The sequence below is a fragment of the Dama dama genome, chromosome 5 (assembly GCF_033118175.1).
Source record: "Dama dama isolate Ldn47 chromosome 5, ASM3311817v1, whole genome shotgun sequence".
Lineage (NCBI taxonomy): Eukaryota > Metazoa > Chordata > Mammalia > Artiodactyla > Cervidae > Dama > Dama dama.
This window is the reverse complement of record NC_083685.1, coordinates 85,078,257-85,105,465: the sequence shown is the minus strand read 5'-3', so window position 1 is coordinate 85,105,465 and position 27,209 is coordinate 85,078,257. Positions and strand designations below refer to the sequence as shown.

The 27,209-nt window shown below is 40.3% G+C and overlaps 2 protein-coding genes and 1 non-coding gene across 3 annotated transcripts in view; all 3 read right to left on the bottom strand.

The window, feature by feature from the left end:
• LOC133056907 (schlafen family member 11-like) overlaps positions 1-25,858 on the bottom strand; it is a 57,419-nt gene extending 31,561 nt beyond the window's left edge. The window contains exon 1 of the mRNA XM_061142777.1: positions 25,727-25,858. The gene's annotated coding sequence lies outside the window, so the exon portion shown is untranslated. The remainder of the gene's footprint in view (positions 1-25,726) is intronic.
• LOC133056908 (schlafen family member 11-like) lies at positions 1,763-25,794 on the bottom strand. Its single transcript, XM_061142778.1, has 5 exons — positions 25,727-25,794; positions 14,944-16,013; positions 13,897-14,025; positions 5,300-6,023; positions 1,763-4,681 (listed from the first exon to the last, which is right to left on the bottom strand). Exons 2-5 carry the CDS (start codon positions 15,998-16,000, stop codon positions 3,898-3,900), a joined length of 2,694 nt encoding a protein of 897 aa, XP_060998761.1. The 5' UTR covers positions 16,001-16,013; positions 25,727-25,794; the 3' UTR covers positions 1,763-3,897.
• On the bottom strand, positions 18,796-18,926 carry LOC133058165 (small nucleolar RNA SNORA44). The gene has a single exon (XR_009693273.1). It is a non-coding gene; the product is annotated as a small nucleolar RNA SNORA44 (small nucleolar RNA).
• Positions 25,859-27,209: the final 1,351 nt, after the last annotated feature.

Below are 27,209 nucleotides of genomic sequence, written 5' to 3'. Positions count from 1 at the left end.
AAAAGTAATTTGTTTGCAAAATAAGCCTGGTCAATTGACCACACTCAGAGTCTCACCATGCAATGAGACTCCTCCAAACTGACTGAGGGAGAACTCCTTGGGAGTCTCAGACAGAATTCCCAAAAGGCCCCTGGAAGCCAGCGAAGCCATGCAAAGGCCTGCTCTCAGGCTATACGTGATGGATTTCTCAGTCCCCAAAATATTAAGATTCCTGCACATGCCCGGAGATAGTCTCTATCACCACCTGAGAAGGCTGCTCAGAACCTAAGGATCTCTAACTTCTGGAGGGACAGGTAGAGATGGAAAATGTTTTAATTCTACCCACAGGTGTAGTTTACCAAATGGCTATAAATCATACCCAACTTGAGTGAAAGGGCTTCTTCATATCTGAAAAACACAGATCAAACACAGTAACATTCCAGACAAAACCCATAAATGGTATAACCATATTTACCAGGTCATTCAGTAACCAGTCTTTCTGTTAACTTTTTATGAAGACATCAGGTCTTCTATTAGGATTCTTCAAGTTCTTACCCAGTTCAACAGTATCCCATGAAAGTCGCCCAGTTGTGTGCGACTCTTTGCAACCACATGGACTAGAGTCCATGGAATTGTCCAGGCCAGAATACTGGAGTGGGTAGCCTTTCCCTTCTCCAGGGGATTTTCCAAACCCAGGGATCGAACCCAGGTCTCCTGCACTGCAGGTGGATTCTTTGCCAGCTGAGCCACAGGGAAGCCCAAGAATACTGGAGTGAGTAGCCTATCCCTTCTCCAGCGGATCTTCCCGAGCCAGGAATTGAACCAGGGTCTCCTGCATTGCAGGCAGATTCTTTACCAACTGAGCTATCAGTTCAACAGTATAAGATGAAATTTATCAGACCTGTTATGGTCAAGAGGCTCTTCCTACGAATCTTGAAGATGAAGCATTTTTTGCTAAAACATCAGAGTACAGCAATAACAAACGTCTAAATTCTTTTTAAAAGGCACAAACGATCACAATGTGATGGATAAAGAAACTTGGTTACAAGAATTATGACTAATTATAATCTTAGCCCTTGAGAATCTTAATCTCTGGCAAAAAAAAAAAAACAAGAAGCAAGTAATCATGCACTTCCTGATTGGAAAACTTAATGTTAATCTTCCTCTCCTAAGCAAACAAAGGTAGATAAACTTAGACTTGCCCAGTAATTAATACTTCAATCTTTTAACCTGTTTGAAATGACTCATGAATTCTCTTCTTTCAACTTCATTTTCAAAGTCACCAAAATCTAGGGAGACTATTTTAGGTAGACATTCCCAAAATATAATTATTTCTACAGAGTTTACCTAAAAGCTTTTTTTCCCTTCTTTACCCTGAGAGGTCATGTAAGATTAAAGTTCCAGAGAGCCCAGATAGATTATTTACATCTCAGAGGCACAAGAGAAATACCAAATACTTCTTGAAAGATAGCTTTGCCAATGACAAAAGGCTCACTCTGATACAATAGCAGAGCCATTAGAGGCCATTGCTCTCCAGATCTCTTGGTGGCCCCCCTTCAGCAAGGACAGACACCCCAGGATTACCCCTGCAACTTCCAGGCCCCACAGGCTCATGGACAGTCCTTGCAGCTTTCCATTCCCCATCCTGTGTTTTCCAACATCTTGGCACTAGTGGGAGTTTCTTTGGTTTCTTGATTGGCTCCACCAGTTTCTGGACTGCACACTCAGGCCTACAAGGCCCGTGTTTGCCCAGCTTCAAGACTGAAGAAACAGGCTGGAGTCAGCAACAGAGAACCAATGGTTTAATGGATGGGGGAGTTTATATGTCTGAAGCAAGTTTCTGGAGAGATACCCCACTGTGTGCAGTGGACAGTGGGCAGGATATGGTGGCAGGCTTTGCTCCAGAATTAGATTTTTAAAGAATTACTTTTGTAGACATTGCAACTCCAAGTCCAAGGACCTTACAAAACCAATTTTATTAGAGACAGCATTTACAAGGATAACTATTTGGTGCAGTGTTGTAACTGATTTAATGCAGTCAGAAAGAAAGATCACTTTTTCCTTATTTTGCTGAAGTTAGAAGAGCCTACAGTTTCAAGTCAAGAGGATGAAATTCCATGTGCAAGCACAGACAGGAGAAAGAAAAAGTCACAACTTATAATATGGGAGAAGGGGAGTAGAATAGGACTAGTAATAAATGGAATATTAATCATGTAATGTTTTAAATTTCCATTAGTTGTACAAATATTTTGTGGTTATTTTTTAGACTAGAAACATTTTTCAGATGTTTTGTATGGACAGAAAAATAATAAATGCATTGGCGTTATTAAGTAGCAGGGCTTCCCTGGTGGCTTAGATGGTGAAGAATCTGCCTGCAATGTGGGAGGCCTGGGTTGGATCCCTGGGTCAGAAAGATCCCCTGGAGAAGGGAATAGCTACCCACTCCAGTATTCTGGTCTGGAGAATTCCATGGTTAGAGGAGCCTGGTGAGCTGTAGTCCATGGGGTCACAAAGAGTCGGACATGACTGAGCAACTAACACTAACACTATTAAGTATGTGTTTTAGTTAGAAGAATAATTCTGTGGCTATGTTAGTCTGCTCAGGCTGTAAGAACAAAATGCCACAGACTGGGTGGCTTAAAGGACAGAAATTTACTTCACAAAGTTCTAGATGCTGGGAATCTAAGATCATGGTGTCAGTAGGAGTTGTTTCATCTTGGAGCCTCTTCTCTTGACTTGGAAGTGGCCACATCTCTCTCTGTGTTCACATGACCTCATGTTTGTGTGTGAACAGAGAAAGAGACAGAAAGAGCTCTTGCGTGTCTCTTATAAGCTCTCCAATCTTAGGAGATCAAGACCCCATCCTATGACCGCATTTAACCTTAATGACTTCCTTACAAATCTACAAATACATCCACACTAAATGTTAAGGGCTTCAATCTGTCAATTTTGGAAGGACACAAACATTCAGTCCTTAAGACTGGCCCACCAACATATAAAAGTAAAGGGGGAAATTATAGTTCAAGAATATACTTGACTTAAAATTTAAGTTGATATGTTATAGAACATTAAGTAGAGCAGAGTTGAGAAGTTCCTCTGTAAAGACTGCATTTTTCCTAGTTCTATTTACTTAATGACCCGTGTGCACCTTTAGAAGCAGATTTTGGTCTCTAATGCTCTCACTGAAAGAGAAAATGGCTCTAGTTTTGTTTTATATTGGCTTATAATTTCTTTGTAAAGTGACAATCAATGCCTACTATCATATTAAAGGTTGATCTAGGATATTCTGAGGACAAAAAAAATGGAACTTACAATTTTAAAGGATTAAATAATTGTACAGTGCTCCATGTTCTGCCAAAAATTATTAAGACCCACTCAGTTGCTGTCTGAACTATCTTGGGAACCTCTCAAGTCCTGGATCAATGCAACACAGAGAAATGTCAAGAATTCTGGAAACAAGAATTCTGCTTCTAATGTGGTCAATAGTCCCAACCAGACCACCCTTCTGCAGATTAACTATAGATCCTGGACATTTTTTTTAAAAAATACACTATGAGGGTCCAGACTTAGAAGAAACAATGGCCACAGGACGAATGTGTTGTTTTTATGGCTTTTAGCCAAAGGGCAGGTCACAGTCTGTGCTGTGCAGGGTGATTAAAGCTCCTTTAGAAATCCACTATCCTGGTTGGAAGAATCAGAGTCAGAATTTGGGACAATAGCTGGCAGAAGTAGTGTGGGGAGGAATCCCTAAAAGGCGAGAGCCAGAGAGGGAAGTTCCAGATTCTGTATGTCAGCTCTGCCCAAATCCTAGCTGACCCATGAATGGAAAAGACAAGTTTCTTCCAATACCAGTCAGATTGCCACCCACGGATACTGACAGAGCAAATCACCTCATCCTGTTTTGGTTTGGAATTCTTCTTAAACGTCACACTGCCACAGAATATGTAGCTGTTGATTCGCTCTGGATGCCAGACAGACAAGAATGTTGTATAAGATAGCCGCCTTCATGGTGCTTGGATGGATCCCAAACACAATGTTCCTTTCCAGACCTGAGAATCTTCGGACACTGTCCAACACCATGTGATCACCTCCCACGTCACTCGCATTGGTGAGACACACTATCCCTTTCTTCCTCATTGCTTTCACGAGCTCCTGCCGGTATTTCTCCACATCTCTTGCGGTGCTGACAAGCACAGCAACATCCTTGGGAGAATAGCCCCTTTCAAAGAGAAGCTTGCATGTGTCTGCCACATGCATCACTATTGCATTCAGAGTTAAGTTCTTCTTAATATTTAAGGTTCCCTGAACATCCTGAGCCCATTTAGCTTCAAGACACATCTTCAGGGGCTCATGAGGGATGTTACGTGGAGGATTTTTCCTGACCCTCTGCAATACACGTTGTAGGTATCCGGCTATTTGACCTGCATTGCGTACCACTCTGGTGAGCTCTTCCCTTGGATACTGGGCTGAGAAAGCAGGGAGGCCGATGCACTCCACGTGGCTGGTCTGAAAGTAGTCCAGAAAGATCCAGAGAATTCTTGGGCAATCCGTGTCTCTCTGAGTGATGGTTTTCGCCTTTCTATACCAATCCCCATCTTCAGTGCGGAAATTCTGAGCTTCATCGATGATGATGTGTTGAATGTGTGTAAAGTCATATTTCATGAAGGTCTTCCGGGTCACTGCCTGGCAGATATCTTTGTCCCTGTGAAAATTAAAAAGATACATCCGGTTTTCCCTTGAGTCAGTAAAGGAGGAAAATGATCATACTCCTACAAACATGTGGAGAAGGAAATGGTAACCCACTCCAGGATTCTTGCCTGGAGAATTCCAGGGAGACGGCAGCCCACCCGGCTCCCCCGTCCCTGGGATTCTCTAGGCAAGAACACTGGAGTGGGTTGCCATTTCCTTCTCCAATGCATGAAAGTGAAAAGTGAAAGTGAAGTCGCTCAGTCGTGTCCGACTCCTAGCTACCCCATGGGCTGCAGCCGACCAGGCTCCTCCGTTCATGGGATTTTCCAGGCAAGAGTACTGGAGTAGGGTGCCATTGCCTTCTCTGCAACTTAGCAGCAGCTACAAACATGGTGTTCTTGCCACAGATCATTTTACCATCTTACTCTCAAGAAACAAGGTGATTCAGGTTGTCGGGGATGTGGAGTGAATTTAGACAGAATCTCATTTGCTGACAATAAGATCCAGCTGCTGGGACTTCCCTGGCCGTCCAATGATTAGAATTCAGCCCTTTTGGTGCAGTGGGCCTGGGTTCAATCCCATTAAGCCGTGTGGTACGGCCCCCAAAAAAAAAAAAGACCCAACTGCTTACCTGATAAAATTCTTCAGAGGCTTGTTCTCACAAATGTAGAGAATTTCATTCGTCTTACAGTGAAATGTGTTCCTGATCTTCTCCATGATCTTTATGGCCATGATCGTCTTCCCTGAGCCAGGTAAGCCATGGATAAACAACTCTTTGCTCTTGCGCAGGTTTTTTGAGAAGATCTTATACTGCTTGGCTGTGAGCAGATTTAAAACCTCACAGCCGAGCTGGTCACTCAAGACAGACCGGAAGCCAAGCAAGACGATCACAAGCGACTGCAGCAAAGCTTCCATTTGCTGAGTGTCTGCTAGGTGATAGGAACTGGGGTAATCAATCACAGAGCCTGAACCCGCCGAGGACTCTGCACTGCTCTCGGGACTCAGGTGGAGGACCTTGGTCATGATACACAGATTTTCAGTGTAGCCTCCCATGTTCACCAACTTCTGCTTCAGCGTGAACGCGACGCGAGTGCAATAGGACTGCCCCTCTGCGTCTTGCTCCCTGAGGACAGTGTAGAGAATGGGAGGACTGTTCTGTGCTATCAGCAGAGCATCACAGATGACTCCTGGCTTCTCTTCCAAGTTCAGGTCCACAGCCCAGCTTGTAGAAAGGATTAAAGTTCCCTGGGAGAATGGGTCTATTTGCCTATGTATTAATTCCTCCAAACCTTCATTCTGCAAGAACAGTTCCTTCTGGAGAGATTCAGGGGTGTATTTCAGACATCCTGGTGTCACTAGATATGGAAAAGATTATACATTTAATGGCATAGGCCACATTTTTATGATTAATTGTAATTAATCAAAATTGCTAAATACTTATACTTAAATTGTAATCTTATTAATTATTATAAATTACATATTTTATATACATTCTTTTGCCAATATTATTATATTACAGTGAGGAAAAAGAAGCCTTGATAGTCTGGCACACTTCAGCTAAGCCTATGTGCTTATTATGTTTATGACCCTGGTAAATTTCTTAACCTAAGACTGTTCCCTCATCTGTAAAACGAACAGAAATCCATGTTTACAAAAATAGCACATCTCTTATGGTGAGAAATAAAAAAAAATGGCATAAAGTATGTGCTCATTATAGCTGGTTGAGAAGTTATTCTTTCCCTTGCTACTCTTAAAGCACCTGAATCTCAAAATGCCCCTGAACAGTCCCCACTGATGGAAGTAGGAAGAACCCTTCCAAGAAGAAGGTGGTCATTAAATATCAGTGGAGAAGATGGAGCTATGAGAACTTTGCTAGAAGGAAACTCCATGCAGCCCTGCACTGGGAGATGCTGAGATCAGACTCTGAGATAACTCTCCTGAAGCATCACTCCCTTACCGATCTATGTAAGACTGCATCCATAACAAAGAGTCTTCCCTTTGATATGAGGGAGCAGGGAGCAGTGTTGTGACATGAGAATAAACTTTGCCTTTTAGGGTTTTAAACTTATGTCAACGATCATTTGTTCCCAAGAGGTGGGGGGAGGAATGAAGAGACTGTTGTCGTTCTCTGGTGGTGGCATCAGATCACATGCTAGAATCTGGATCTGTAGCGTTGATTTCCAGTGAAATGACCCATATTGCATTGGTGGTTGTTTATTGTTCCTTGCCGTGGTGCTTTCTCACTCGTACCAGATGTTTGCTTAACTTGGTTTTGCCTGTAACCCGGGTGGTGGTAAGTAGGAGATGGAATCTATGATGAGACACATCTGGATTTTGGAGATGTTAAAAGGTGGGAGGAGGGCTTCCCTGGTGACTCCCAGTGGTAAAGAACTCTCCTGCCAATGCAGAAGACACAGGTTCAATCCCTGATCCAGGAAGATCCCATATGCATCTTTGGATGGACAGAAGATATAAGGATATGTTTAAACATGCAGCTTTAGAAACCAACCAGGAAGTATAAAATAAATAGTATAAGTATAAAATAAGGAGTATAAAATAAGAAAACACACCATTTGTTGATTATACCCGGGAGTTGACATGCATCTATGGTTCTCACAGTTAAAAAAAATACACTATGAGGGTCCAGACCCAGAAGAAACCATGACCACAGGACGAATGTGTTGTTTTTATGGCTTTTAGCCAAACGGCAGGTCACAGTCTGGGCTGTGCAGGGTGATTAAAGCTCCTTTAGAAAACCACTATCCTGGTTGGAAGAATCAGAGACAGAATAATTTTGCAAGGCAGATATACTGACTGCTGTCTTTTTCATATGAGTAAATGGGAACTCAAACAGGTCAAGTGCCTGGTGCATGATCACACCACTGGGCAGTGGCAGAGCCGTGGGCTGGACCCGGTGCTGTCTCAGACACCAGACCCTCTCGCGGTCTCTACTGCACAGCCCTGCAAGCCACACAGACTACGCCTGCTGCTAAGTGGAGCATGTCACTAAAGCATTTGATGTTCATAGCACCTCCTTATCACCGAGTAGCTCGTATTATTAATTACATAATGGGATATGCTTCCCAAGGAAATTATGTGGAGACAATGTGTCCCTTTCATTTTTTTTATATTCTACTTGGCACTTAATCAATGATAGGGGCCAGACTAAATGTCAATAAAAGGCCAACCACTTCATGTGCACCAGAGGAGTTACCACTCTCCATGTGACTTGGGGTCTCTGTGCCTTTGTGCAGGTGTGCCCTGAGACTCGAATGCCCTCCTCTACTTTTGAAAGTTAAAGTCGCTCAGTCGTGTCCAACTCTTTGCGACCCCATGGACTGTAGTGTCCATGGAATTCTCCAGGCCAGAATACTGGAGTGGGTAGCTGTTCCCTTCTCCAAGGTTTCTTCCCAACCCAGGGATCGAACCCAGGTCTCCCATATTGCAGGCGGATTCCTTGGTTGGGGTGCTAGATCCCACATGGTACAACAAAGGTGGAAGATTCTATGTGCCACAACTAAGACCTGGCTGGATCTTAGAAAAAGCAAGCGAATTCCAAAAACCCTCTACTTTTGACATCTCAGTCCTTCCAGTCCTTCCAGAAGCCCCATGTTTGTTCTCTCCTCAGGGTTCTCACAGAACTTCATATCCATACTAAGCACTAATCTCACCATGGATCTAGGGAAATCTTTTGTGTTTGTGTGTGTGTGAATGTGTTTTTTTTTTTCCATTTATGTTAGGGAGTCCCTGGTGGCCCGGTGGGTAAGACTGGGCACTCCCAATGCAGGAGGCCCAGATTCAATCCCTGGTTGGGGAACTAGATCCTGCAAGCATACCACAACTAAAAGTCCACACGCTGCAACCCAGTGCAGCCTAAATAAATAAAATTTTTAAAAAATATATTAATTTATTTTTGGTTACATTGAGTCTTCATTGCTGGGCACAGGTTTTTCTCTAGTTGCAGAGGCTACTCTCTAGCTGTGGTAGGCCGGCTTCTTATTTTGATGGCATCTCTGGTTGCACAGCACAAGCTCTAGGCATACAGGCTTCAGCAGTCGTGGAGCGTGGGGTCAGTTGCTCCGTGGCATGTGGAAGCTTCCCAGACAAGGGATCGAACCTAAGTCCTCTTTGTCAGCAGGTGGATTCTTAACCACTGTACCACCAGGGAAGTCCAATAAGTAAACATTTTAAGAGTATTCTAGAGTATAGTTGATTAATAATGTGTTAGTTTCAGATGCAGAGCAAAGTGATTCTTTTACACAAATATACACGTGTCTAGTGTCTATTGTTTTTCAAAACCTTCTCCTATTTAGGCTGTTACACAATATTAAGCAGAGTTCCCTGTGCTATACAGTAGATGAGCTAGGAAAATCGTTAAACACGGAGCCCTGAAGTATCTGGACTGATGCTTTTTCCAACTACAGGAAATCAGGTGAGGGCACCTAACAGTTTAGCACACCAGGATGGAGGTCGTTCGGGGCCGGCTGAATCTGATCCAGTACCCTCACCCCTGACTTTCTCTAGTACCCATATGCCAGGCACAGACAAAACTCCAGAGAGTCATTACATTTCTTTCAAGAAACATTTATACTGTTTAATCTGAAGCTAAACTATTGTCGATCAATAGTGGATTTCCCTAACCACAGAATCTGGACTCCCACTGCAAAACCGAAACTGAACTGATTATTTATCACATTGAGAGTTCAGAATCTAATAATAGCAGACTCTGAAAAATGACAATTTGCCTTAAAAAGTAGTTCTAACTAGGTAATACATCCCCATAGTCCAAATGCCAAAGCACTTCTACCCCTGTTTGCTCTTTTCCTCCCTCTTCAACTCCATCCTACTCCCCTAACACAGACAATTTTTTTTTTTTTGCCAGTTCCTCACCTAGTCTTCCAAAACTTCTTCGTGAAAATACAAGCAAATATTTCCCCCTTTTGTTTAGCCCTCACATCTTTTTGTCCAGCAATATGTGTGGGAGATCTTTCTATACAAGTGCCAAGAACTTCCTTATTTTTTTCCCACATTTGTCTAACATGCCATCTTATGGATGTGACATAAGTCCCTGTTGATGGGTTCTTGTGTGTTTGCTCCAACTTTTTTAAAATAAATATTTATTTACCTAGCTGTGTAGGGTCCTAGATGCAGCATGTGGGACCTTCCATTGCAAACCATGGATTCTCCAGTTGCTCCATGGCATGTGAAATCCCGGTTCCCCGACCAGAGATGGAACTTGCAACCCCAGTGCTACAAGGCAGGCTTTCAACCACTGGACCACTAAGGAAGTCCCTGCCTCAACTTGTTGCCATTACAAGAATATTACAATGTGTGCACGCTCATTCACTCGGTCCTCAGTCGTGTCTGACTCTCTGCGACCCTATGGACTGTAGTCTGCCGGGCTCCTCTGTCTATGGGATTTCCCAGGCAAGAATGCTGGAGTGTGTGGCCATTTCCTCCTACAGGGGATCTTCCCTACACAGGGATCAAACCACATCTTCTGCATTGGCCGGCAGATTCTTTACCACTGAGCCACCTGGGAAGCCCATTACAATGAGTAACCTTGTACATAGTCTTGGACATTTAGTGTGCACACAGGTATATATAAAGTATAAACTCCCAGGAACTCTCTGGAAGTCCAGTGATTAAGACTCAGCACTTTCACTGCTGAGGGCCTGGATTGGATCCCTAGTCAGGGAATTAAGATCCCACAAGCCATGTGGTATGGCCAAAATAATAATAATTTTAAAAGTCCCAGCAGTGGGATTACTGGGTAAAAGGGTAAATGCCATCTGTCCTTCTGATAGATATTGCCAAATTGTCCTCCATAGTTGTACCAATATGTATCCCTGCCAGTAATGAATGGGAAGACTTGCATAGCATCGCATACAAATGCCGAGAAATAGCAGTATAGCATACAAATGATAATATCAGATTTTTTTTTACAATCCAGTAGATACAAATGATAGCTTGTTTAAATTTACATCTCTTATTTTGATTACGATTAGGAATCTTTCCAAATGTTTGAAAGCCATTTGAATTTTATGTGCTCTGAACTATGTTTGTTGATTTTTCTGTTAAGTTGTTCTTTATCCTTATCAACTTTTGGAAGCTCTTTATATATTAGAGACATTGGCCCTCTGTAATATCAGTTGCAAACATTTTTCCTAGTTGGTCAATGGCCCTTTGACTTTGTACCTAGTTGTTTTAGCCATGCACACTGCTTATTTTTAATGTAATCATATCTGTCAGTATACTGTCGCGGCTTCTGGATTTTGAATCTTGAATGTTCTAATCCTCATGCCAAAAGCATAAAGCCATTTATGAATGTATTCTTCTAGAATACTTATGGCTTTGATTTTTTAAAAATTCTTGATTGATTTAGAGCTTATGTTGGTATATAGTATAAATCGTGAATCTTTTAAAAAATAAATTATCACCCAGTTATCCCAATGTCTCTTTATTGAAACATCCCCATTCTTCTCCCTTAGTTTAGAGACCAGTTCCATCACGAACTAAATTCTGATATGTGTTTGCATCTACTTTCAGATCTTCTATTCTGTACCCTTGATCTAATTATATGTCAGTATAACTCTGTTTTTATTTGAGGCTTTATAATGATTTCATATCTGGAGTGCCCTTCTTTTTGCTCTTCTTTTTCAGATTTTTATTTCCTGGCTCTTCTTACTTATTTTTTCACTGGAACTTTAAGTTCCAATGAAGTTAAGTTAATCTCCAGATTAAGTTAATCGCTTGGGTTTTTATAAAATTGATACCTCACTAAGTTATAAAATGACTTAGAGAAAATTGACAACTTTCTTTCCTTCAAAAATATAACATGTGTTTCCATTTTATTTTTCTTCTGTGTCCTTCAATATTATTTAAATTTTTTCTCAGATTGGCTTATCTTAGATATTTTAACTTTTTGTTGCTATTGAAAATTGGGTGTTCTCTTTGATTGTTTGTTATATTAGGAAACTGAATTTTTGTGATATTAATTCTGACTTCATATAATACTATTAATACAACTATTGGTATTCAGTCCATATTCTTCTATTGTTTATAATAGGTTTTCATTGGATTCTCTTGAATATGGTCCCATGTTCTTCAGTTTTTATCCCTCTAATTTCTTTCTCCTATCTAATGGCACTGGCTAATTAGTACTGCACAAAAGTTGTAGTAGTGTACATAATGGTTTTGTCCCCAAATTTAATAGAATGCTTCTCATATCTCCCTATTAGCATAATGGTCTTTGGTGGATATTGATAGATATAGACATCAATACATAGATATAAATATAATGTTAAAGAAGTATCTATGGGTTCCTATTTTATTGTCTTCTAAAAATTAAAATGTATATTCATGCTTTTCAAATGCTTTTTCAGTATATAAGAGGACAATCATAAAATTTTCTGCATGAAGAAATGGTGGATTATAATTAGAAATTATGGATTATAATAATTACTCTCTTAATGTTGATCCATCCTTTCATTTCTGGAGTTCTGTGTTTGCGTTTTCATTCATAAGGAAGATTAGTCTGAGTTTTCCTTTTGTGTGCTATCTCTGTCAAGTTTTACAATTACTGTTACTCCCATTTAAAATAACCTGGGAATCTTCCCTTTTTATATGACTCTGGAATAATTTGAATAGTGTTGAAACTGTCTGTTCTTCAAATGTTTGGTATGATTCCTGGAAAATTGATTTTTTTATACCAGAATAATAGGTTATCACTCTATGAGCATAAAGCCCAGTGTTTTGTTTTTAGATATAGTTTATTCAATGTTAATAAGTTCTACTAAAATAGAATTTGTTGAATTTAAAAAATAATTATCAATGCTTATGTTTATTCTTAGATTTAGTACTGTTTATTGTGGACAATTAGTAAAATATAAATTGATATGCAAATGAATGCAAAAAGCTCAATTAGGTAAGGTGAAAAAGAAATCTTAATTGGAACATCATTATCTATTAACTTAAAGTCCCTCGATAGACATTTCCACATACATAGGATGCTTCCCTGGTGGCTCAGTGGTAAAGAATCTGCCAGCCAATGCAAGAGACTCGGGTTCTATCCCTGGGTCAGGGAGATTCCCTGGAAGAGGAAATGACAACCCACTCTAGTATTCTTGCCTGGAGAATCCCATGGACAGAGGAGCCTGGCAGGCTACAGTCCATGGGGTGGCAAGAGTTGGACATGACTTAGCGACTAAATAACAACAAAAGGACATTTATGTATCAGAGTCTAGTGCCAGATAAGCCATTAACTTACTGCATATATCTGATCAGGTGGTTTTTCCTCTCTAAAAGTATAGAAAGAGGACAGCAACGGAAAACCTAACATGTTGGGAGTGAGGAATGAGAACAGATGCTATCCTTGGTCCTGAAACACGATTTTGTGCTGTCCTAAACCTAGCTCAGAGGTAAAAGCATCTGCCCGCAATGCAAGGAGACTGCCCCGCAATGGGTTCGATCCCTGGGTCGGGAAGATCCCCAGGAGAAGAAAATGGCAATCCACTCCAGCATTCTTGCCTGGAGAATCCCATGGACGGAGGAGCCTGGTGGGCTACAGTCCAGGGGGTGGCAAAGAGTCGGACACGACTGAGCGACTTAACTTTCACTTTCAAACCCAAACATGCTGACTCATGTTGTAATTGATCTTCATTGTATTTGTTTTGTGTTCCATCTTGATATAAATCTTACATCTTCGTATTCATAACTGGCACTCCTCTGGTAAATTTAGTAGAGGTAATTTGCCCTTAGTTCGGTAATTTGCCCTTAGTTCAATGTGTGCCTCTAATTCAACTAGATCAAAAGTTCCCAAAATGGATGAGGGTCAGAATACTGTGAGTAGCTTGAAAAAATGAACATTATAAGGTTCTATCTTCAGATATTTTAATTTATGAAGTCTGGAGTGTGGAGCCAGGTATCTGTACTTTTAAAAATAACCAGAAATACTGATGATCAGTCCTATTTAAGAACAAGACCAAAAGGTCTGTAAGGGCAATAATGTTCCTGGATTCTATACGTGATACTGCCCCAGTGAATGAGGTCAGTGAGGGTTCATTTCTAAACTACTTATCATCAATATGTTTATAGCACCATTACCTTGAACACATAGGTTTTGCAGAGTGTACTTTCAGGACTTTAAATAACAAACATAACAGTTTATCTCCCTCTCTACTAACACAGAAACTGGCTGGTGTGAAGTAGGCAAACCATTGTTGCTACCTGGAAATAAGCGTTGTTGGAGATCCTTCTTATGTTCCAGACCTTTCTTGGAGTACACTGGTCTGCTCTGAGGAGGGCTGTTAGACAGGCTCAGCTGAGATTCAAAGTCTTTGCACAGCTGCCTAAGATCTTAACAAAGAAAGGAAATTCATGTTATTCTGACATGTTAGTTCATCTCTTCACCACTGAAAAAGACTTTATGAGTGGGTATATTGTATGGCTGTCGAGGCATGATTTGAGACATAATAGCAAGAAAACACCCCATTCACCCTGTATGAACAAGTGCCTTTACTGCATATGAAAGTTGCCAAAACCATCATAAGAGAGATGTTATTTGGAAGTTTGAATGTGTTTCCATTCAATGTAAGTCTCCACTTTCTCTATCTGAATAGCATTTTGTTTTTATTTCTTCTATGGTACATAGAACATTCTTTTAGTACACTTATCTATGCATGTATCTATGGTGTAAATATTCCCACCATGGGCAATTTTAAGCTACCAATATGATGTCACTAAATGCAGAGTCGGGGAGACATGCATCATAACACATCATTTTAGAGCAATTCCATCATGCAGATAAAATAGATGTAAATAACCTCACACGCATCATCTTAAAATGTAGTATTATAATTGGTTTTTTTATTTACTGCATTGGTTTTAAATATAATTTATGGAACTGTATAACTTGATTTTTGTTTGTATAACTTGATTTTTAATAATGACTGTTTAGCAACTGGCTCACAACAATCCTGAAAATTTAATAAATCTTAATAAACAGCAAGAGTCAGTTCCAATACACCACTGCAAGGCAATCATCCCCAAACAATTTTCTCTTCATCTGATGTGGGAAATTGCCCATTATAAGACACTGGACTCAGGCTTGTCATCACCCAGCCAAATTTTCTCATGTTTGAAAAGTAGGATACTTGAAGATTCAAAAAACACAGAGTTTAATAGATGCGAGAAGTTCAAAGTCATGGCAAATATGTTTAATTGGAGTTTCTGAAGAGGCAGAAAAGACAGGAAGGGAGTTTTCTTCCATCTTACCTGGATCTGTATCCATCATCATGCTTAGCCATTCCTCAGTTGTCAGGCTGCAAACATCCTTATCCTTCACCATCCAGGAACTGGGAACACCTGAGAACACTGCACCACAGAATCGCTTCACTCCGATCACACAAGCATAGCCATATAACTCTCCCTTGTCTAACACATCCAAGATTTTGACTGTGAAATCTATCTGGCATTGACATTGGCAAAAATGGACACAAGATAACTTTTGTATTGCTTCTTCTATTTTCTTTTTCAAAGAGTCATGGTCAACATTTTCTTTAGCACATCCCAGAACTTTCCTACTTTTATCATCCACACCAATAACAAGATAGCCTCCTTCAGTGTTTGCAAATGCAGGGATATACTCTAGAATCGTGTCTTTCGTATATTGTTCAATGTGTTTTGTAGCAAACTGCTTAAACTCTATGAATTGAGACTCGGGAAAAGGCATGACTTCACCATGTTCAAAATGGTCTTTTTGAAAAACACTGTAAGTAGGATCCACGTCATGGAGGTCTGGATGTATAACCTTGGAAATTTCACCAAAAGGCTCTTTCCCTGAGCTTTTTGCATTTGCTTTCTTGGTTTTCAGGAAACGGAATGCCTTTCCTGAATCCATGAGAAACACAGAAGTGCCAGATCTACAGTATAACGAAGAACTCAGGCTACAAATGCGGGGCTTAACAGAAATGTCTTCAGGGAAAGCGTCGGTGCTCCAAGACTTCACAAAAATGTAGTAACACTTCCCTTGTTGCTTTGTCTTGAAGAAAGCTTGCAGATTTGAAAACAGAATAAGTGTTCTCAAAGCTTCTTCTAAATCCAGTCCCATCTCCACGAGATTTTCATCGTTGTTTGCCATTTCCAGTTGAATCACTCCTCCTCCTGAGTTTAATAAAGCACATGCAGCCTGGATCACTTTCGCCTTCTCTTTCTCTCTCTGAACTTTCTGCAGCTTTTTTCTGTTACTTTCACCAAGAGTTACTTTTCCTACGTTGATGACCAAGTCTGAGTAAGACGATTTTATCGCCAAACGTGAATAATGTTTCTCCATGTTTATTCTGCAACTGAAACCATTAAAACACATATCTCATGTTGGTGAAGAAGTAGATTGCATAGTACACAAAAATGCATTTATTAATTTATTTTAAAGTGTGTATAATGGAATCACTTTGTGAAGCATCTATACTTCAATAAAATAAAACTTTTTTAAAGTTTACACTGAGCTGAAAAAAAAAAGTGACAGAGAATGGGAGATGAGAAGTGGTGAGAGGAGACCTCAGAGTTGGAAAAGGGCTTACAACAGTAGAAAGCCGAAGAAGCATTTTAAGGACGGGAGTGACATGAGCACACGGACATTGTAAAAGACACATTACTGATGAACAGATCCATAGTTGCCAAGGGTTATGGGGAGGGAAGGGGTAACTACAAGGGATAACACAGTGGAGTTTGTTGGGGTGATGAAACTGTTCTGTCTCCTGATTGTGGTTGTAATTATATGAATCCATGTGCTAGAAGTGATAGAACTGCACACCCCAAAAGTAAATTTTATTGCATGATTAATTTTTAAGAGCAGAGGGCACATTATTTACAGATGGAGAACTAATTAGAGAAGAGTAAACAAGTAGGGATGGTTTTGCAGTAACCTGAGTGACAGATGATGGTAGCCTGCGCCACAGTAGGTAGCGGCCGTGGGAATGAAGAAATGTGAATGTTTCCGAGAGACATTTAGAAAATATTGATAAAAATTAACACGGCTCTGTACTGACCAGCTAGAGATCAGGAGAAAGGATTAAAATTTAGTAACGGGATTTTTAGCTTGGGCAATTGAGTTGTTAGCAGTACCATTTATTGCCAAAAAAATTCAATGATTATTGAAGGTGGGTGATTGATAAATGGAGATTCACTCTCCTTGCCCTCTCTCTACCTCTGTGTATATTTGAAAAGTGTCTAAATAAGTTTTAAAATTGATTTCATCTATTAACTGGGTGGTGGACAAACTGGTGTTCATTATATTTTTCTCTATTTTTTTCCTGTAAATTTGAAATTACTCATGACATAAAAAAGAAAACTTTTACCTCCAAAAATTTTTAAAGGAGAGTAGGGCATATGAATTTGGAGTAACAAAGTGGATGAACTTTTGGACTATGCATTCTAACAAAACAAAGATGGCCAGGGCAGAGGGTGGATCTGAGAAATGGGGGAAGAGAAGGATAATGGATTCTAAGACTTTACGATGCCAAAAACTTGTATTTGGGAGTGATTGAGCAAATCAACAAAACTCAACAGTACCATAGTGAGGAGAGAGCGCTTAAGACTCAGGGTTGTGTTGCAGCCTAGACAGTCATTTGTTTTTTCTTTTTTATTCTTTTGCTTGATTATATACTGAAGTGTACATTGAAATATTTCATTTTTTAATTTTCTTAGCACAGGAAACATCTAATGGGCTCTCACCAAGGGCACACTACCTGCTGTGAAAGACACAAAGAATGTGACTATTGGAGATTTATGGTTTAGGGTCCGTCAGATTACCATGATGTGGTTTAAATGGTATGTGGAGAAAAATTCGTAGCCCTAAATGTCTGTCATGGTAAGAGAGAGAATTTAAATAAAATGATTTCCATCAACATTTAAAGAATTTAGGAAAAAACCCAGGTCACACAAGAACACAAAAGAACAGGAATAACAGATGGACGGGCAGAAGAAAGTTGGAAAATTAAAAAGCAATTATTTGATTAATTAACAAGATTGAGAGTTTTTTTTTCATTTGTTTTGCTTTTTGCGTGTTTGATTTTTGTTTTTTAGATAAGCCACTAGCATCTTATTTATTTTACATTTTATTGAAGTATAGTTGACTTACAATGTTGTGTAAGTTTCAGGTGTACATCAAAGTGACTCACTTATACATATACAGATATCATTCTTTTCCAGATTCTTTCCCCACATAGGGTATTACAGAACATTGAGTAGAGTTCCCTGTGCTAGACAGCAGGTCCTTGTCAATCATCTACTTTATATATAATAGTGTGTGTATGTTAATCCCAAGCTCCTAGCATCTTTATTATTTAAAAAGAGCTCTGAACAAATAGAAGGGTTGTTGATACAGGTGTGGCAAGGAAACAGAATTCTGAGCAGTAAATTATTAGAAGGCCATGTCATTCACAATCTTACTCATTTATCTGATATGTTCCTTGTGATATATTTTATATTTATAAATATCTTATTCTGTATTTTATAACCTTTAAGGTGTTCTTGTCAGGTTATTTATACAAAATGCCACTGGAGACATTTGGACTTCAAAGTTTTGATGTTTATTCATATGGATATTTGCTCTCAAGTATTGTGTTTGCAAGTGTGCTCGTCGTGTCCAACTCTTTGTGACCCCATGGACTGCAGCCAGGCTCCTCTGTCCATGGAATTTTCCAGGCAAGAATACTGGAGTGGGTTGCCATGTCCTACTCCAGGGGATCTTCCAAGCCCAGGGATTGAACCCACAACTCCTGCATTGGCAGGTGGATTCGTCACCACTGAGCCACCTAGGAAGCATACTATTATCAGCAACTGATATCAGTGACTGATATCATATCAGCAACTGCCTTCTATTATCTAGTAAGCCTGGATCATTTTATATGGCAGAGAAAGCTTCAGAACTCCTAATATTTTCTTCTCCCTTTAAGACCTAAAAGAAAATCAATAAAGGGAAATGTCTGGTAGATTTCTTTTTCAATAGGCAGAAAAGCAAAATTGGTTTGATTTAAAAATTGAGAGCTCAAATAAATCAATAACAGAATAAAAGTATCAGGGCAGTTATAACAAGGAAAACTTTTTTTTTCTTTCTTTTTCTCCTGAGATTATAGGAAAGGCAAGTGGCAGCTGCAGGTATTATGCTGACCTGTGCTGTCGAAGTCTCTCCGCGTTGCTCTCACATGCAGTTGGAGATCCCGTGGCCACAACAGGCCACAGCCCTTGGAAACATGCCGATAACAAGGAAAACTTTTAAGTGCCTGGCTCCATTGTGTTTACTGGAGAGCTTTTTTAAACTTCAAAATCATATAATTTCTACATTATTAGATTTAAAGTGTTTGACACATGAAAAACTATGGCCTGCTACAAAATTCAGTATTGTCATATATTTCATGAACATTATGACACTCAAGAATTCTTTCACCTGTTTTTCCTTTATCTCTTATGATCTTAATAATATTACAGACTGTTTTTTAACAGATTGTAAGCGTCAGATGAAGAGTTTTGCATTCTGCTTTTATCATTAACACTTCTGTAAACCTTTGAAGTCATTATATTTCTAATTATATGTCTTAAAGACAATAAAACTTCTCATCAAGTACATACAATATTAATGAACTGGACATTTCTCGATCGTTAACATTTCTCTTGCTCACAATTCTTAATAATAAGCAATACTGCATTTACTTAACAGCTGTTTAGTGGACATCTATTATTTGCAAATCACTGTGCTAAATCCAGAGTAGACAGTGGTGAACAAAACAAACACGGTCCCTGCTCTCAAGATGCTCATTGCTTACCGAAGCTCACTGTTAAATAAACGATAGTTCAGAATGCCAGGGATGCTTAGAATGGAAACTGTCCTTATATGGCAGTTGGAAGGGGGATGGGTTCTGAGAAGGCTTTCTAGAAAAAGTAATATTCTGAATTAAGATCTGAAGAGTGTAAATGAGGTGAAGAGTTAATTAGGTGAAGAAGGGTGGAAAAAACTTTCCAGAAGGAAGTAGGAAGGAACATGTCAGGTTCAAAGGACGGACTGTCTGAAACACTGAGATGGAGGGACAGAGAGGGAGGAATGAGGCTGGAAAGGGGATCAAGAGTCACCTGTACATTGGTTGGCAGGCCCCTTTAAGGATTCAGTCTTTATCCTGAAGGTAATGGGAAGCCATTGGAGGATTTTTAGCAGGAAGGCATAGCATCAGATGTACTCTGTGTGTGTGTGTGTGTGTGTGTGTGTGTGTGTATACTTTTTTTTTTTACAAAGTTCCTTCTAGCTTCAGCGTGGAGGATGGATTGGAAGAGACTAGAGTAGTTGTGGAAGAGAACTTTGGGGATGCTATTTCAAAAGTCCAATGAGAAAAGATGGTGGTATGTACTAGTGACTGTGGATATGAAGAGAAATAAACAGTTGAGAGATATTTAGAAATAAATTGAAGGACATGGTATTTGATGGAAACTCAAGTCCATTATTTGAACTGTTTTTCTTCCTCCCTAACCCAATAGATAGAAACCAAAACTAGCCACTCACTGCGAGTTTATGACAAATTGCTTCTCAGCCTAGATTAAAACAGGGAGCAACATGCAAAAACCTGTACACACAGATGTTTTTAGCAGCTTTATTCATAACTTCCCAAACTTGGAAGCAGTCAATATCCTTCAGCATGTGAGTGAATAAATAAACTGTGGTACACCCAGACAGTGGTATATTATCTGTGCTAAAAAGAAATGAGCCATCAAGTCAGGAAAGACAAAAGGGAAATTTAAATGCATATTACAAAGTGACAGAAGACCATGTGAAAGGACATACTGTATGATTTTAATTACATGACATTCTGGAAAAGGTAAAACTGTGGAGACAGTGAAAAGATCAGTGGTTGTCAGGAGTTGTGGGAAGGGAAGGATAAATAGGTAGAGAACAGAGGATTTTGAGGCAGTGGGAATACTCTGTTTAACAGTGTAGTTGTGGATGCATTTCATGTCATTATACATTTGTCCAAACCGTAGAATGTACACCAAGAGTGAACCATAAAGTAAGCTATGGACTTTGAATGATCATGATCTTTCAGTGTAAGTAACAAATGTACCACCGTGTTGCCGGGTAGGTTGGGGGTTGGGTGTTGATGACAGGAAGGTAATGTCAATGTAGGGGCAAGGGATATATGGGAAATCTCTGTACTTTCCTTTCAATTTTGCTGTGAGTCATGGATTTCCATGGAAGTTCAGTGGTGGTTAAGACTCCATGCTTCCAATACCCCAAAGAGTTGAATACCTGTCCTCAAAAACCTGCACATGAATGTTCATAGTAGCTTGGCTCATGATTACAAAAATTTGGAAGCAACCAAGATGTTTTTCAACTGATGAATGGATAAACCATGTATGTTAGGAGATAAGAACAGTCTTTTTTTTTTAAGCACTATTTGTAACACCAAGTTTTGGAAATAGCCTATCAATAACAGAATAAGGAAATAATGGTAATATTTACTGAAAGGAATGCTGTGAACCACTTTAAGAGAATAAACTGAAACACACACAATGACACAGATATGAGAAACAAAATACAGAGTTTAAAAAATCAAGTTGCAGAAATATACACATAAAATTATACCATTTAAATAAGCTAAAAATGCACACATCACAGTGCTACATATTATTCCTGGATGTCTGTGCTTGTGTAAAACTGTGTTAAAAATATTAAAAAGATATACAGTAAACTCAGAATGTTGGTTGCTTCTGAGATAAGAAGAGAAAAATGAAGAGAGAGGAGAGAGAAGGCAAAGAGAACTTCAAATTTATCTACAATATTTTAGTCACTCGATTTTTTAAAAGCTTGAAGTAACTATGGGAAGACAATATGGTAACAAAAATTGGGGATAGCAGAACAGTTTTTTATATTTGTTAAGTTCCCTAGGAGCTCATAGTGTAAGGAATCTGCCTGTAATGCAGGAGACCCAGCTTTGATCCCTGGGTCAGGAAGATCCCCTGGAGAAGGGAGTGACAACCGACTCTAGTATTCTTGCCTGGAAAGTCCCATGAACAGAGGAGCCTGGCGGGCTATAGCCCTGGGGTCACAAAGACATGACTGAGCAGCCAGCACTTTCACACTTTGTTTATTATGTGTTGCTGTGCTCAGTCGTGTCCAACTCTTTGTAACCCCATGGACTGTAGCCCGCCAGGCTCCTCCGTCCATGGGATTTCACAGGCAAGAACACTGGAGTGGGTTGCCATTTCTTCCTCCAGGGAATCTTCCCAACCCAGGGATTGAACCCTTGTCTCCTATGTTGCAGGCAGATTCTTTACGGCTGAGCCATAAGTTTATTATTGCTATCATTAAACACACACAGACCCACACACACTAGCAGGAAGGCATTTTAATCTTAGTCTTAATGAACAACACACACACTCACTTAGCGTCTTAACAAAGTACACACACACACACGCACACACACACACACACACACACACACCTCAAGTCCAGGTCTCCCACCCCACCCACTGGCTCTGCACCTGTGCCCCATCCAGCCAGCACTTTCGTTTCAGCTCTTCCACCCTCCCCTCCTCACCACTCTACGTGTCCTTCAAGTGCGCATGCACACGTGTGTGTGTGTGTGTATGTGTGTGTAGATTCGGAAATGATAGTCTTGGAAGGGAAGTAGAGCCTCTGCATGCGGGCCCAAGGGGAAGAATGGAATGGGGAAGGTTATGAGCACCCGGGGCTGAGAAAATTGCAACCCACAAAGCAAAACAGACCCTAGAGAGGAGACCCTCAGCCTCAGACATGACTGCCCAGGCATTGTGATATCTTGTATTTCACAGGGCAAGACTCAAACCAGAGAACCATAAAGCCCACATCCTGTTCATGATTCAGTTACCTCCTCTGACTTCTTTCTTTTCATCATGTCAGTACTGTAGGCCCAGTCTCTGCTAATTCGTCCTTATTTAATTTGGGTCTAAAAAAATCATTTTAGGGCTTCCCTCATGGCTCAGTGGTAAAGAATCTGCCTGCCAGTGCAGAAGACACAGGTTAAATCCCTGATCCAGAAAGCTCACACGTGCCACAGAGCAGCTAAACCCATGTGCCAAAACTAATGAGCCTGTGTTCTAGAAGCCAGGAGGTGCAACTACCGAGCCGACACACTGCAGCAGAGAGGGACAGAATGAGGGGACAATACAGGTGACTAAACAGTCAATTCCACTAGGGGACTGTAAATAAAAGAATATGGGAGACTCATAAGTTAATTATTACTCAAGAAAGCAGGTGAGCTTAACCATAAAACCAAGCAGGCTTGCTTAACAACGAACTCATGCATGAGAAGCAGGGGACATGCCCCCGAACAATAAAACAGTGGTGGCAGGAGCCCCACATCCTGCCCAATGAGTTCAGGACATCAATGGTCCCTAGGACGTTCTCTCTGCTCATATGAATAAACCAGTAATTTGTAGACTTGGCTTGACCACGCAGGGACAAGAAAACTCCCCTGCTCAACATAGAGAAGGAACTAATGATAAAAATGTGACGTCTACTCAAGGAAGACAGAGAAGGTCTTCTCTCCTTCCCCACTTTTCCTTTGATTATAAAACTGTAGCCCACTAAGTTCTCGGGATGCAGCATTTGCTCTCCCTCTTCTAAGCCTCCAAAGCGCCTATCCTAATAAATCACCTTTTATGTACCACTTTGCTCTCCCTGACCTCTTCTCTGCACTGACACCTAAAAGAGTGTGGTACGGGAGCATTTCAGTGCCCCCCTAAAATGTTTCACCGATGAGTTTCACAACTCCTGAAGCCTGCGCGCCCTAGAGTCCATGCCCTGACCAAAGAGAAGCCACCACCACAGAGAAGCCTGTGCCCTGCAAGGAAGACTAGCACCCACTCGCTGCAACTAGAGAAAGCCCTCACAGCACAGCCAAATATTAAATCAATAAATTCTAAGAAATCACCTACGACTGCAGTGATAAAAGCATATTTATGTTGTAAACAGGAGTGTGGCAACTGATTTCTAGGAAATACTCAGAACATCTGTAGGTGTTGCCTATGTCTAGTAAAATAAATACCTACTATCGCAGATGAGGTTTTTTCCTATTACAGATTGGCAAATATTTTTCAAACATCCACTTGCTGAATTATTCATAATCCTACATTCCTTTGTTCCCCATCTCCAAAAAGATTAGAAAAAGCAATTTGTTAAAGTTGGGCAAGTTAATTTCCAGGGCTTTTGATAAATGTTGGTAAACAAAATAATCAAACTTTTGGCACACTTGCAAAAAATAACCTGAAATTTCCAATGAGGTCCGAGCTTCTGGGTTAATATATTTAAGTTTTTCCTGAAAACAAAAGTGTGTATATATCATAAAAAACAAAACCCTTTTCATAGAGACCAACCAACTGGGTACCTGACAGAATATCCTGACAGTCACCCCTTCCCGCCAAAGCTCTAGCTCCTCCCTGATCTATCTGAGAGTTTGCCTCCAGATAGTTGGTGATCTGTCCACCCCACAATCCTCTCCACCACCATCTCAGACCTCAGGGTGTCTGGCTGGAACCCTGCATCCCATATCCCTGGCCTGAGCTAGAAGGTAAGTCCCATCAAAGGACCAGTTCTCTTCACTGTCTATTTCACTTAAGAAAAATGCAGGCATAACATGTCCACCACAATCTCTCTTGTCTAAGATAGATATATCTGAAAGGGTCTCTAGCTACAGGGTGAATTTATTTATATATGTATATATTTTTTTAATTGTAGGACAATTACTTTACAATATTGTGATGGTTTTTGCCATCCATCAACATGAACCAGCCATAGGTATACATATGTCCCCTCCTTCTTACACCCTCTTCCCACAGCCCTCCCCCGTCCATCCCTCTGTGTTATCACAGAGCACTGACTTTGGGTTCCACAGGGTGGATTTTTTCCTTAGCATTCTTTGGTCTTTTTTCCAGCCCATCTTTTCTGTTGAACAGGCATGGATCCAGTCTCTCCAGATAGTCTCAGGGTTGGGGTGCTGAAGAGAAAAACGCCTGAGTTCTGACCTGTTCAGGTATCCTTGGCTTCACAAAAGCAAGCCCAGGAGAAATGCCCAGTTTTTATTTTCTTGAAAAGGGAAACTAGAATGTTCCCATCATTTTAAAGTTCCCACTATTTTACTGTTCACAACATTTTAATGTTCCCACCATTTTAAAGTTTCAATTTCCTGAAACCAAGTTAAATGTGTTCCCGTCTTTTAGGTTTCGATTTCTCAAGGAACTAATTAGATGGCATTTGACTCTTTATGGCTGCCTTCCCAACCTCAAGAGAGAGAGAAAATAAAGCACTGACTGTTGGCTGTCAGTCAATAGGAAATTGTCTTTTTAATAAGTAAGTGAAAAGTGCATTACTTCTGGCTTGAAACTTAAAACATCTTGGAGAGCAATGCTACAGAGAAATCTGTTTGGATACACATCAAATTATTATTAAGGATTTCACCCTAAGGAATGGAATTGGAAAGGAAGAGGGAGAGAGACGGAGGAAATGTTATTTTGTACACTATGCCTGTATTATTTGAGAAATGTTTAAAGCAATAGAAAAGAAAACAGTGCTAGAGCCAGACAGAGAATTAAGCAGTACACCTCATTGACTTTCTCACTCAATTTTTCTAGTGGCCTCTATAAGCTCAACAGTTGCCATTGAAACCAGTTGAAATTGTTGCTAGATTTCCTGTTCCTGATTTGACTAACACTGTTAGTTTTGTATTGAGTAAGTTTCTCCTACTTGCCATATTGATCTACAACCTCCCCCATAGCTTATGGAAATCAGAGTCCCCTGGGATTCTTTTTTTGGTTTCTTTTGGGTGGCCGTCCTTATAGATTGCAAAAATTGTTCCAGTATGAATTTAGCGATCATTCCTAATATTCAGGAAAAGTGTTGTGCACTAGAGGGAATTGAGTTTACGATGTGATGAGTCAGTGTTCTGTGATCATCTCAGTCTATCAATAACCAATGTAGTTCTTCAGCAATAATCATCAGGAACCTTTCGAAAAAAAAAAATTAAAAGTGATTACTTACAGGCTCTGGAAGTTACGCAACAGACTGGGCCGCACAGCGAGATCAGAAGTAGGAATGAGCACACTGGCCTGGTGATCGGCTCAGCCTTGGGGTGGAAGATGAGGGTTTAGGGTTTGGCAGGTTCCCTATTGGTGAACTTGAAACATGGGGGCAGAATTTAAAGTGCGGGGAGTAGGGGGCGGAGAAAAAAAACAGAAAGAAAACCGGAAACCCAGGGGGAATTCCCTGGCAGTCCAGTGGTAGCACTTTTCCTGCTGAGGACCCTAGTTCAGTCCCTGGTGTGGAAACTAAAATCCCACAAGCTGCTCGGGCATAGCCCCCAAAGACAAAAAAAGCCTTGCAACCAAAACTGTCAGTAATGAAATCAACAAAGATCTCAAAAACAGAAGAACCTGACTGGCAATGTGTTTATTCAAGATAGTCATCCTTGAAGTAAGGAAAGAAAAAAAAATTTTCAGCTCTCAGGTTCTACACTACAACAAAATTAGTTCCCAAATTTGGCTGCTCATCAGAATCTTTCAGCACACTTTTTTAAAAAATCCAGATTCCAACAATTTACAAATAAAATATTTTTTTAATTTTAAAAAGAAAGAGGGGGAAATAAAAAACAAACAAACAAAAAATAAAGCAGATTCATGGAGAATCTAATAGTAAATCTACAATTTTAAGATCCCCAGGTAATTTTATGGTCTGCAAGGTTCAGAAACTACTGGACTCCCATATTTCCTGTCTCTTGTCACAATCTCTTGGCTCACTATGGATGGTTATTGTCCTAGAAATTCCTAGTGTTATAGACTGCCACACAAAGCCAGTTGGTACCAAATCTGGTTGAATATGGTGAGCATTATCACTTCATGACATTGCCTACATTGCAGAGGAGGTAATGATCTGATTGTAAAAAACCAATGCAACCTACCAAGTACCCCAGAAACAGCAAACATCATTAAAATATTAAAATATGTACTTAAGAAGCATCCAGTGAGAAAAACTTAGCAATGTCCAGGAGATGTCTTAATAGCTGCCATAGGAGCTTGCTTGGTGGCTCAGATGATAAAGAATCCACCTGTAATGCAGGAGACACGGGTTCCATCCCCGGGTTGGGAAGATCCCCTGGAGGAGGAAATGGCTACCCACTCCAGTATTCTTGCCTGGAGAATTCCATGAACAGAGTAGTCTGGTGGGCTACAGTCCATGGGGTCACAAAGAGTTGGACACAACTGAGCGACTAACACTTTTCACAGAGGATTTAGCATTGTGCCCGCATTTCATAGTACCTCTGTGTTGAGGCTTAGAGCAGGCTGCCCCACGACATACCAGAATGGTATATTGATTGTTTTGAGTTAAAGTTACTGGAGAAAGACCTGGTGAGGGAAAGATTGATATTAAAACAATAACACTCTGACCTCCCCCTCGCTCCCCCAAAAAGTAGAAAATAAATCACCCATGTAAAAGGATCCCCCTATACTAGGAGTATAGAGAGTAT